This window comes from Rhinoraja longicauda, chromosome 27, assembly GCF_053455715.1.
Source record: "Rhinoraja longicauda isolate Sanriku21f chromosome 27, sRhiLon1.1, whole genome shotgun sequence".
NCBI lineage: Eukaryota > Metazoa > Chordata > Chondrichthyes > Rajiformes > Arhynchobatidae > Rhinoraja > Rhinoraja longicauda.
The window spans coordinates 31,150,792-31,164,358 of NC_135979.1; the positions used below are offsets into that span (position 1 = coordinate 31,150,792).

The following is a 13,567-nucleotide window of genomic DNA, read 5'->3' on the forward strand; positions in this document are numbered from 1 at the left end:
TCTTTGTTTAATTCTTTTTTTCATCGCTGAGGGATTTATGCACCACTTTTAGTTAATGCTGCATTTTGTCGTTCAGCTTGTTCTTACTTGCCAGTACCCTTCCCTGGTTTATTTTCTACTCATCATCCAATGTTTTTGAAGCCGCAGAGAGATAACTAGAAGATGGTTACAAAGTGCTGGAGTAGCTCAGCGCGTCAGGCAGCATCTCGGGAGAGAAGAAATAGGTGACGTGTCGGGTGGAGACCCTTGTTCAGACTGTGAGTCAGAGGAAAGGGAAATAAGAGATACAGAATGTACATAGAACAAATGAATTGAAAGGGATGCAAAAAGCAATGAGAAGCAAGGATAGGTGGAGCCCACAATGGTCCATTGTTGGTTGCAGGGTAGGTGATAATGAGTTATACAGACAGTGAATCTCAACAGGACGACAGTGAAACTGGTACGACGACTGTGGTGGGGAGGGACAGAGAGAGAGAGGGGACACAAGGTTTACTTGAAGGTAGAGAAATCATTTTTCATACTGCTGGGTTGTAAGCTGTCCAAGCGAAATATGAAGTGCTGTTTGTCCAATTTGTGTTTGGCCTCACACTGTCTGACGAGAGATAAGTAGTATTGGGAGCGCTGTTATAAAAACAAGATTGGTGTAAGTATACAGAGGGTTGCTGGGGAAAGGCCATGCAATAGAGGTGATCTGGAAGCTCCATACTATTCACCAGAACAGAGATGTGTGTTTTACTTGTAAGACAACTTACATGTCCAACACAAGCAACATTTACACTACGCTGAGTGCATTTATTCCTTCATTTGAATTCCTCCCCTTCCCTTGCTGCGGCTTTAAATACTTGCATCTACCTTCAGCTACTTCACTTCAAAGGTTTCATGAGTAAAAGGTTGACATTCGCATTGTAAATCATTTATGAAATGTAATCAATCTCATTTCTGAAATAATAACGCTTTTGAAATATTTGAAGGAGGTAAAGTCAGAAGAAGAGTCCCATCCCAAAGCGTCACCTGTCCATGTTCTCCAGAGATGCTCAGCATTGGTAGATCCATCGTCCCTGTGTTTGAAAACCTTCAACTAGGGGGGAACTTGTGGGTTAAATAGCAATAAATCAGCCGACTTTCCTGCAAGGTTACATCACGCTCTTCACAAGATTGTAAACGTTCAACTCTTGGGCTATCTGCCAGCTGCCATTTTGTTTTTTTGAAGGAGAATTTGAGGGCCTGTGAATGTTGTTCAGTGTGATTTTCGTTCCCATTTTTTGAAATACACCACATTTTCAGTCTTCACATCATGCTCAGGGAATGTAACTTTGTTGTTGGTACACACGATGTTGACATTACTTGCAGGGCCAACACTTACTGTTCCTTACTGCCCCAGTGTAAAACTGAAGCATTGGCAAATCCACACGTCTGCTTATTTTAGTTCAGTTTAGTTTATTGTCACGTGTACCGAGGTACAGTGAAAAGCTTTTGTTGCGTGCTATCCAGTCAACGGAAAGCCAATGCATGATTACAATCGATTCATGTATAGATACATGATAAGGGAACAACGTTTAGTGCAATGTAAAGGCAGCAAAGTCCGATCAAGGAGACTCCGAGGGCCACCAATGAGGTAGATAGTAGTTCAGCACTGCTCTCTGGTTGTGGGAGATCCCAAAAGATCTTTACAAATGTGCTGGGTCCCAGTTCTGTATGGGAGGGGGGATCACTGTAAGACCAACACTTATTGCCTGTCTCTAACACTGTGATGTTAAAGTAAGCAGCATCTCCTTGAGGCAATGTAGCCCGGCTGATTGACGCACTCTCAACGTACGAGCAGCTGGGCGGAGAGTTCCAGCATCACTGCAGGAAGTTTTAGAAATTTATTGTGAGAGAAATCAGGAAATGGATTTGACAAAACAGAAACCGGAGAGTTTATTGTAGTGTCGTAGATTTGTCTTGGGCAAGAAGGTCATAGGTTTTAAATATATAATAAAGATCATTTCTCCAGTCTTAAATGGAGATTTAACGAGGATTAATAAAGTCCTTTGTCTTCAGATGTGCTATTAAATTAATCGGATGTTAAACAAATCATGGTGCTTTTCCACTGCCTGAGGTAACCCGTTTTATTTTAGTTGATATGTCAACATCAGGGGGGTTCTGTGTGGCCATTGCTCAGTTGTTGGAGCAGGTTTTGTTGTTTGTCTGCAAGTTACTCACTGCACTGAAAAAATGTAGTACTTTGTAGTACAGGTAGTAATTTGAGACTTTTGAACATGATTTAATGGTATTTGTTATCAGTAGTGATAGCATTAGCAGTAGTGGGTGAAGACTATTTAAGTAAACATGTCTTGTGACTTGGAGAAATGGGCAAGATAATCACACAGACCGAACAGAACAGCAGCTCAAAGAAATGGGCGTCACGGCGGCACAGCGGCAGAGGTGCTGTCTTACAGCGCCAGAGACCCAGGTTCGATCCTGACTACGGGTGCTGTCTGAACGGAGTTTGTATGTTCTCCCCGTGACCTGCGTGGGTTTTCTCCGGCTGCTTCAGTTACCTCCCACACTCCAAAGACGTGCAGGTTTGTTGGTTAATTGGCTTGGTGTAATTGTAAATTATCCCTAGTGTGTAGAATAGTGTTAGTGTGCGGGGATCGCTGATTGGCGCGGTCTCGGTGGGCTGAAGGGCCTGTTTCGCGCTTTATCTCTAAATTAAAATGCAAGGACTCGTTTGCTCAAAGGGGATTTCCTCAACCAGTTACTGCTGAAAATATAGAGAAAGATTCACAGATCCACTCAAAGCAGTGTAAAGTCAGGAGCCCCTTTGTGCAGTCTATTATAGTGGATATGTAGGAAACAAAAACTGCAGATGCTGGTTAAAATCCAGGGTAGACACAAAATGCTGGAGTAACTCAGCGGGTCAGGCAGCATCTCGGGAGAGAAGGAATGGGTGGGACCTGAAACGTCACCCATTCATTCTCTTCCGAGGTGCTGCCGCTGAGTTACTCAAGCATTTTGTGTCTACCTTCAATTTTAACCAGCATCTGCAGTTTTTTTTTCCTACAGATGATTTGAAATGAATAGGTTGAGAGAAACAAACAATGATTTAACAAAAGGTTCAGCTGGCAAGCTGATCAGGCCAATATGAAAGTTGATTGGGCAAATTACCAGTTGGACTTTGGATCAGAATGTGTTATGATTAATGTATTTCATTATGTAAACATATACAGTATAGCAATGGAATGGGTGTTGAGTTAATCGTTATATTTCCTTGTTCCTGACAATGAAACCCTTTTTGGAAATATCTGTGAGATAAGTACGTAAACTTGGCAACAGTCCTAAACAGTCATTAGATTTTTTAATATTTTCCCTCTTGCAGGGTATCTTAACTGTATCTTAATTGTTGACCCATTCCTTCTCTCCAGAGATGCTGCCTGTCCCGCTGAGTTCCTCCAGCATTTTGTGTCTACCTTTGACTTGTACCAGCATCTGCAGTTCTTTCCTACGCATTAACTGTTAGAGGTATTAGGTGGGTTGCATTGCCAACATGTTTCAGATGTACATCTGATTGCTTTTGATCTCCTGGTGGCTAAACATTTTTATTTCACATCCCATTCCCTTGCTGACCTTCCTGTCCTGGGCCTCCTCCACTATCAGAGTGAAGCCACATGCAAATTGGAGGAACAACACCTCATTTTTCACATGGGCAGCTCACAACCTTGATTTCTCCCATTTCAAGTTACCCTTGCATTCCCTTTCTCTCTCTCTTTCCCTCCCCCGCCCTAGTTGTCCTGCTAGTTTCACTGTTCGTATCCCTTCATCATCACCTCCTCCGCAGCCAACCATGGACCAGTGTGGGCTCTGATGCCTTCTAGGTTTTCTTTCCCCTGACTCAGTCCAAAGAAGGATCTCGGCCCAAAACGTCACCTGTCCATGTTCTCCAGAAATGCTGCCTGACCTGTTGGGTTACTCCAGCATTTTGTATCTTATTATAGGTATGTTCAGTTGATTTGCTAGGTGTGGTAACGATAGAAAAGCTAGCACTTGTAACTTAGCCAAAGCACTTTTCAACCAACGTAATACTTATTAGATGACGTGACTGTGGCAGCCACTCTGTACAAGTTGTGGTCCCAGAGACAGAAAACAGCTTGCAGCCAGTAGTGTAAGAAAATAAGTGCAGATGCTGGATATAGCTTGCAACCAAGTGATCGGGGCAAATAGGGAACAAGAGACTTTAATGTTATCTGCAGCTTTTAGAATCTAGTGCAACCCAGGCAGTAGGTATGATGTGCGTCACCAACATTGTTCCTTTTCCTGTTGGTGTCCACAGGGCTACAGGTCCAGGGTTACATTGAGAGGCTGGGATCATCTGGGCTACTGGCATGGGCCAACATTAACCCATATGCACCTGTGTTAGATGTTGGGACCTCCCCAGGGATAAGGAAAAGTATGGCAAACAATGTGTATCTGTGGTCTGGTTGCCGTGAAAACCACCACATACTGTGAACAGATTTGTTGTATAGCCATGGGAGATGGACTTAGTGAATAATGCATTAAAACCTCTTTGGGGTCATCACGAGAGCTTCAAATGAGTAAAATGGACTTCATAAGTTGGAGGAGCAGAATCAGGCCATTCGGCCCATCAAGTCTACTCCGCCATTCAATCATGGCTGATCTATCTTTCCCTCTCAACTCCATTCCCCTGCTTTCTCCCCATATCCCTTGATATCTTTGCTGATCAAACATGTTTGTTTAACCTTCACCAACGTGTGGCTTGCCCAGGGGCTAATATTTCCAGTAGCCATTCGCAATTTGCAAGCAGGCTGGGTACAGGATGAGGCAAAGGTGGGGGGAGTTTTTCTTTTGCTCATATGAATTCTTCTTTTCTCCTCTACCTGTGGTTATTTTACTTGTTCAGCTGAACCTCGGTTTCATATTAACAGATCAGGTAAAAGGTTAACTTTATATGATAAGAAATTGCAGCAATTTTGAGTCATTTCCTACAGCAAGTTTTTTTTAATCTAACTGACCCTGTTCTGCTCAGATTAATAACTTGAACTCAATGGCCCCGTTTCTGTCCACAATTGAGTTTGTGTAAGCTTCGTATTTTGGTCAGGGGGCCCTAGGGTTGCCAACTGTCCTGTATTAGCCGGGACATCCCGTATTCTGGGCTAAATTGGTTTGTCCGTACGGGACCACCCTTGTCCCGTATTCAGCCCGCGGGCCACTGTAGGCCCGGAAAATGTAGGCCTACTGTAGGCCCGGACACTGTAAGCCCACGGGCCGCAGTAGGCTGGGACAGTGTGGGCTAACGGAGTGGGTTCGGGGAGCGGGGCCGAGTGTGTTCGCCTAACGGACGTTGCATAGCAACCTGCCTCTCGGCCCGGGCAGCCGCCGTTGGTGGAGCGGGAGCACGTGGCCGCTGGCTGGGTGAGGTCATGTGGGGCGCCAGGTAGTGACGTCACCTTGTCCCGTATATGGGAGTGAGATGGTTGGCAACCCGAGGATGGCCTATAAAATGTCAGCCTTGTGCCTTAAACAATACAAATGTACGTTTCTGCTTTTCTTTCCAGGATTTTGCTTTGAAGGAAGGTGCAATATCCCAGCAGGAGAAAATGAGTTTGGCAGAACATGCACAGTACAGCCATCACTCCCCTTTGGACCTCCCTTCCTGCAGCAGAGGCATCCCAACTGATTCCTCTCACACCACTAGAACTTGTCCTGCCAAGCGAACATTGACTTCCAATGAAGCCTATTCAGCCAATGTTTGGAAAAGTAGCAATTCAAAAGAACTGAAGAAGGCCATTGGCTTGGAGGGAAAGGATGGGGCCGGTAACGAGAGTGAGAATGCTGCCCAGAGCTTCAACGATTCCTCAGAGTTGCAAATGAAAATGGATTTCTTCCGTAAGTTGGGTTACACTTTGGAGCAGATCCACTTGGTGTTTCAGAAGGTTGACAGCAGCGCAGATACCAACACCATACTCGGGGAGCTGGTGAAGGCAGAAGGTCCAGTACAGAAGGACGTGGGGATAGAGGAGATCCCTGTGCCTGCCCTGGTATCTCGAGGTGGTTCCTCACTCAAAACCCCAAGCAATGGGCCCACGAGGGAAGAGGCACAAGAGCAGGAAGCCAACTTGCGGAGGATCGTCATAGATGGCAGCAATGTTGCTATGAGGTAGGTTGCTGTGGTGTTCCTTTGTATTCCTGTGCTCAAAACATGCGTGAACATGCTGCGAAGAATCCCCACCCTGTTACCAGTTGTCTTACCACAGAACCTTTCTCTCATGTGTAACAAGTTTCAATTTCAATTACTGGAAATGTGACAGAACAGATGTTTATTTTGAAGTTTGGAATTTGTTGGATCTTGCAATCTTTAATTTGAACCCATTCTTGTGCGTCAATGACTTGAGGTGATGTGGGACCGTGTTGAAACGTAATTCTTGCTGCTCTGCCCTGCAACGTTGCTCATCCAAGATCAGTAGGGAGGGCATTGGACTGGGCTCTCCGCGGAGGTGTGAGATCTTGCCTTGCTCCTCTCACACGCCACAGACCACAACCTCACAGCACACGGGCCAACGCGTTGATCTGAGTGGGTACCGTGTAGTTGGCAGTGAGCCAGATGCCCACAGCCACAACTGTGCTGTTTCTCAGCCAGTGTGGTGAACGTCAGTTGGGTTGGAGGGGGTGGGGGTGGGGAAGAGGTGTAGCGAAGGGAGTCAGGAGAAAAGTCGCATGCAATACACATGGGAGGAGGGAAAGAGGAATGTCCAGAATGTTCAGTGGCTAAATGGGGAGCCATTGGTACTGGGGTAGCTAATTGGGAAGCTATGTAGGGAGGAACTGTAGATGCTGGTTTACACCGAAAATAGACACAAAATGCTGGAGTAACTCGGCAGGTCAGACATCATCTCTGGAGAAAAGGAATAGATGATGTTTCAGGTCAAGACCCTTCTTCAGATGGAGAGTCATGGGAGAGGGAAACTAGAGGTATGAAAAGGTACAGAACAAATCAGAGCCGGCGCAGATGGTCAAGGAGCCCACAATGGCCCATTGTTGGCTATGGACGAGGTGATAATGAAGCGATACGAACAGTGAAACTAGCAGGACGGCAAGGGTGGGGGGGGGGAGAGAGAGGGAATGCAAGGGTTATAGGTACAGCCAGCTACACAAGGTAGCAGCCTGTCTTTCCTTCTGCAAGAGTCATAGGAGCTGGCTTCAGGCCTGAAAGCTTTGCTGCACTTTGAGCACTTCATTACTGACGGTGTCAAGAGTATTATAGGTTAATACTCTAACCTTTGTGTACTTTGCAAAATAATAAATAAATTCCTGGAGCTGATAAAGATTACGGGAAGCTATTTCTTCCTACTTCCTGTACCTTTGACTCTGCAACCTCCCTTTACTGTTGACTTACTGGTGACATCCTCCTTCATCCATGAACCTTAAATGAATCGCATGCAAATAGGTCTGTACTTCCTCCTGATGGGGAATTTTCAGCTCTGGTGCAGACTGCCAAACCGAACGTCCCGCCTTTGTCACGAGGATAATGTACCGCTGGAGATACCGCCTCTGGCAGCCGAGGATAATGTACCGCTGGAGATGTTCCAGGAGACTGACTGGCGATTCACTGGAACCTTATTTCAGAGTCACAGTGTGGGATGGAGCAGGAGGGGGGATGGAGCAGGAGGGGGAGGGGGGAAGGTGTGTACAATTCAAGGGGTGCTGTGGCAAGGGGGTGTAATTGCCAACTGTACCATCTGTACATGCTCATCAGGGCGGCACGGTGGCGCAGCGGTAGAGTTGCTGCCTTACAGTGTTTTCAGCGCCAGAGACCCGGGTTCAATCCCGACTACGGGTGCTGTCTGTACGGAGTTTGTATGTTCTCCCCGTGACCGCGTGGGTTTTTTTCGGTTTCCTCCCACACTCCAAAGGCATGCAGGTATTTATGTTAACTGGTTTCATATAAATGTAAATTGTTCCTTGTGTGTGTAGGATAGTGTTAATGTGCGGGGATCGCTGGTCGGTGTGGACTCGGTGGGCCGAAGGGCCTTTTTTCGCGCTTTATCTCTAAACTAAATGGTGAGTGGTCGCCATTTTGTATGCTGGGCATTCCACATTCCGAAAGGACTCCCACTGGCGCTCACTAGCACTATCCTACACATGCCAGGGACAATTTACAATTTTTACCAAAGCCAATTAGCCTACAAACCTGTACGCCTTTGGAATGTGGGAGGAAACCGGAGCACCCGGAGAAAACCCACGCAGGTTACAGGGAGAACGTACAAACTCCAAACAGACGGCACCCGTAGTCAGGATTAAACCCGTCCAGATTGCCTATCTACCTCATTGGAGACCTTTGAACTATCTTTAATCAGACTTTATCTTACACTAAACGTTATGCCCTTTATCCTTTATCTGCACACTCTGAACATCTTGGTTGTAATCATTTATAGTTTTACCACTGACTGGATAGCACGCAACATAAAGATTTTCACTGTGCCACGGTACAAATGACAATAATAAATTAAACTAAACGTCAAACTAAGTATTTAAATCAAAGCAGATTTGCAATGATCATCCCAACATCGAAGGTCAATATTTAAAGGAGGCCCCACTCACGTTTTTTAGCTTGCATTTAACAAATTACTGCTGTTTTCCAGGGATGCTTCCTGACCCAGTGAGTTACTCCAGCACTCTGTGTCTTTCTCTGGATTATTAGTCCAGGTGTCTGGATTACGATGTGTGCAGGAAGGGACTGCAAATGCTGGATTACACCAAGAAGGAATGGGTGACGTTTTGGGTCGAGACCTTTCTTCAGTCTGAAGAAAGGTCTTGATCCGAGATGCTGCCTGTCCCGCTGAGTTACTCCATCATTTTGTGTCTGTTTTCTGGATTACTAATCCAGTAACTACTGTCCCAGCCAAGGCCGCCACTGTGTGTCACTGGCCGAGAGTACTGTGTGTCAATTCACAAGCTAATGTGATCTTGTCGTTACTTGATAGGAATTGGCAGTGGAAACAAACACTCTGTTTTCCTTTTTCTGGCATAAAGTCGCTGAGGTCGAGAAAAGGTATCCCACTACCAGTTCACTTGTGTCAAACCTTTGTTCAATCTTGGTCTTTTGTCATAAATGCGCACACCGTGGAAGTGTTGTTAGCTGTCAGATCAGGTCAATAGTGATGAGCCTGTGGCTGCACCTGGCCAGGTCAGAGGCAATGCAATATCAGACACCCAGCCACGTCAATAGGCAGCGGAGCAGGTGACCAAAAACTACAGCACAGAGAAAAGCTTCAAGGATATCATTCAAAGGGTAGTGGGCGCATGGAACGAGTTGCCGGAGGAGGTAGATATTAAACATTTAGACAGGCACGTGGATAGGATAGGTTTAGAAATGGGCCAAAAGCAGGCAGGTGGGCCTACAGCAGATGGGACATGTTGGTTGGTGAGGGCAAGTGGAGCCTGTATGACTCTCTCTCACTCGATGATATGTTAATGGTGTTTAAGAGTCTTTAAGCTAGGCATGTGTTTGTGTGTGGTTATGGAGGGTTATGGATCACGTTTGGGCAGATGTGATGAGTTGAGCTTGGCATTGAGTTTGGCACAGGCACATTAGCTGAAGGGCCTGTTCCCATGCTGTATGTTTCGGTTCTAAGGTATGACGGCTTTGACCTGTTAGCAGAGTAGGGGTTACATTGAACAAACTGTTCCAATGGGCAGGGAGGTGCAGTGATGGCTGGTTACTGTACATTAGCCCAAGGCATGTCTCCATGTCAGTGAACCAAGACAAATGCTTAAAGTAATCCTTGTCTGCGGGTTATTCCGATATCCGAGTGGGCCGAACAGAGTGCTCTCCCAGATGGGAGTATATGGTTCATGATGAGTGTGTATTTCCTTCAATAAGAAAACCTTTGTTCTTACCTTGGTGATAGTGACTGTCGTTGATTTGGAAAGCAATTTAATCCTGACTGTTTCCTTATTACTGACTTGTCAATATAAAAAAGGTCATTGCTTATATTTTTCTCTGCAAGACAAACAAAGTAAAACAGTTAATGAACTTTATTTCTGTTCTGAGTACAGTGTTGTCGTTCTAGAATCATACAGCACAAAACTAGGCCGTAAAGGCCAATAGAGTGGATGTGGAGAGGATGTTTCCACTAGTGGGAGAGTCTAGGATCAGAGGCCAAAGCCTCAGAATAAAAGGATGTTCCTTTAGAAAGGAGATGAGGTGGAATTTCTTTAGTCAGAGGACGGTGAATCTGTGGAATTCATTGCCACTGATGGCTGTAGAGGCCAAATCAATGGGTATTTTTAAAACAGAGATTGACAGATTTTAGATTTTATTTAGATTTAGAGATTCTTGGTTAGTACGGGTGTCAGAGGATAAGGGGAGAAGGCAGGAGAATGGGGTTGAGAGGGAAAGATAGATCAGCCACGATTGAATGGCGGAGTAGACCTGATAGGCCGTAGACACAAAATGCTGGAGTAACTCGGGGTCAGGCAGCATCTCTGGAGAGAAGGAATTGGTGACGTTTCGGGTCGAGACCCTTCTTCAGACTGATGGGCTGAATGGCCTAATTTTATTGCAAGGACTGATGTATTTATGAACGTTGAGAGTCCACACCAAGGGATCAGGCACCCACTTACAATAATCCTGCACTCAGCAGATTTCTATTCTCTCCTGTCCCAACTCTCCCACTCACCCACACTCTGAGTAATGCATAGAGGCCAATTAACCTACCAGCCCACACATCCTTGAGATGTGGAAGGAAACATGGATCACCGTTAGAAAGCCCACACCATCCATCACAGGGGCCTGGGCAGGGAGTCGGTAGATAAATGCCAGCGTTGGTGCAGGCTGACAGCTCCCCACCATGAAGTAAGTATCTTGCACGAAGCAACACCAAGCTGGGCGTGGTATTTGGAGGATCGGCAATGGTTAAACTCGATGAACCGTCGAGTGTCAGTCTGTGATGGGGTTTAGTTCACATCCTGTTGTGAGTGTTTGAATGCATGACCGAAATCTGAGAGGAAGTCGCTGTGTGGTGTGACTGTCACGTTGTTTCCAGCTGGGACTGTTGATAACGCTCTTATCTCTGTGTCAGAAAGATGTGGGTTCAAGTCCCACTCCAGAGACTTGGGTATAACCTTTAAACGGCCAGTACTATGGGCATGCTTCAAATAGGAGGTCGCTCTTATAAAGTGAATAACATCTCCACCTGGGTAAGGAAAGGGATCTTCTTTAACAAAGATCTACAGAGTTTCCCCCTTGATCTTGTGGCGAATATACTTTCTTCAACCATTTACCAAAAGTAGTTAGACACAAAATGCTGGAGTAACTCAGCGGGACAGGCAGCATCTCTCGTGAGAAGGAATGTGTGATATTTTGCGTCGAGACCCTTCTTGAGTCTGAAGAAGGGTCTCGACCCAAAACATCACCTTTTCTCCAGAGATACTGCCTGATTAGTACGGGTGTCAGGGGTTATGGGGAGAAGGCAGGAGAATGGGGTTAGGAGGGCGAGATAGATCAGCCATGATCGAATGGTGGAGTAGACTTGATGGGCTGAATGGCCTAATTCAGCTCCTATCACTTTTGCCCTGACCCGCTGAGTTACTCCAGCATTTTGTGTCTACCCACTGCAATCTAGGTCTGAAGACACACGTATTCACATTTGTATATGAACTCACACAAGGGAATGGGATTCTACATTTTATGTCACATAAATAAAGCTTTCTTTCAAGTGAGGAATAGGACCACTTTTAGTAAATGCATGTCCAATCCACATCATGCTGCTGATGGCAGCAGTAATAGATGTGATGTTGTTAAGTTGGAAAGGGCACAGAGAACATTTACGAGGATGTTGCCAAGACTCAAGGGCCTGAGCTACAGGGAGAGGTTGAGCAGGCTGGGACTCTGTTCCTTGGTGCACTGGAGGATGAGGGGTGATTTTATAGAGATGTTTCAGATCATGAGAGGAATAGATGGGGGAATGAATGCAGTCATTTACCCAGAGCAGGGGAATCAAGAACATGGGTTTAAGGTGAGGCGTGAAAAGATTTATTGGGAATCTGAGTGGCAACGTTTTTGCACAAAGGGTGGTAGGTGTATGGAGATAGAGGAGATAGTTGAGGCTGGTACTACCACAATGTTTAGAAAACATTGGACAAGGATAGGATGGGTTTAGAGGGATATGGGCGAAACGCAGACAGGTGAGTTAAGTGTAGATGAGGCATGTTGGTCAGGGTGGGTACATTGGGCCGATGGGCATGTTGTCATGTTGTATGTCTCTATGTCTCTATGAATGGCAAACGTATTACATTTTTATCGAGGGATTGAAAGTATTCCAAAAAAACACATGAAAACTGCTGCATTAAGTAAAACAAACGGTTCTTGTATTTTGGGACGACCAGTGTTTTATAAGATTAGACAATATTACAATTCCGGATGATCTAAAGAAAGCTAAAGCCTAGCTGTTAGAATTAAAATAATTGACCAGAAAAGCAACTGTAAAGAGCTCAGAACTTTTATTAAAACCTAGTCACGGATTGTTGTGAAAAAAAATGTTGAATTTCATGCACAAGGATTCTTACCTGAATAGCAGCTGAACACAACAGTGAGGCCATTAATTCCCAGTAAGCTCTGACAGGACAGTTTGCTATGTTTTAATATTAAGCTTGTCCCATTATGTCTGAGCTTGTGCTTTTTAATATCAAATAAAGGTCAAATTAATTGTGGAATTGTATAAATGTCCATGGTGACTGCAAACGCTGTGAGATCTTAGCAAACTTGAAGTGCAAACTCAGTCTTATTCTTGGTGAATTTGCTTTTGTGTTGCAGCCATGGGAATAAGGAATTCTTCTCTTGCCTTGGAATTCAACTGGCCGTGAATTGGTTCCGTGAGAGAGGTCACACAGACATCACTGTCTTTGTCCCATCTTGGAGGAAGGAGCAATCAAGACCTGACATGCCAATCACAGGTAGGCAGCATTCTCCTTAATCGTTCTGTTGTGGTTTCCTGTGTGGTGGTCTTGTGTTTATTCCCGACTAGAATCTCCAAAGAAAGGATTGCCAGCTCTGTTTGGCAACGTGCAACCACATCAAAAATACAGGAAATAAATTTACCAGCAAACTATCAGCGTTCCCAGTGGTTCTGCTGGTTTAAACCGAAGATAGACACAAAATACTGGAGCAACTCAGCGGGACAGGCAGCATCTCTGGAAAAAAGGAATGGGTGATGTTTTGGGTTGAGACCCTTCTTAAGACTGAGAGTCAGGGGAGAGGAAAACTAAAGGTATGAAAGGGTACAAAGAACAAATTAGAGCCAGCACCGATGACTCAGGAAAGGTGGAGCCCACAATGGTCCATTGTTGGCGGTGGAAGAGGTGACAATGAAGGGATACAAACAGTGAAATGAGCACTGGGTGGGGGGGGACACGGAGACAGAGGGAATGCAAGGGTTACTTGAAATTAGAGAAATTAATATTTATACCGCTAGGTTGTAAGACTGACATCAGTCTGAAGAAGGGTCTCGACCCAAAACGTCACCTATTCCTTCTCTCCAGAGATGCTGCCCGTCCCGCTGAGTTACTC

At 45.3% G+C, this 13,567-nt stretch overlaps 1 protein-coding gene across 1 annotated transcript in view; it reads left to right on the forward strand.

The window, feature by feature from the left end:
• Positions 1-13,567, forward strand: part of LOC144606678 (endoribonuclease ZC3H12A-like) — a 29,206-nt gene that overhangs the window by 4,736 nt on the left and 10,903 nt on the right. Inside the window, exons 2-3 of the mRNA XM_078422980.1 lie at positions 5,556-6,157; positions 12,815-12,954. Of these exons, the coding sequence (XP_078279106.1) occupies positions 5,598-6,157; positions 12,815-12,954 (700 nt within the window). The 5' untranslated portion in view covers positions 5,556-5,597. The remainder of the gene's footprint in view (positions 1-5,555; positions 6,158-12,814; positions 12,955-13,567) is intronic.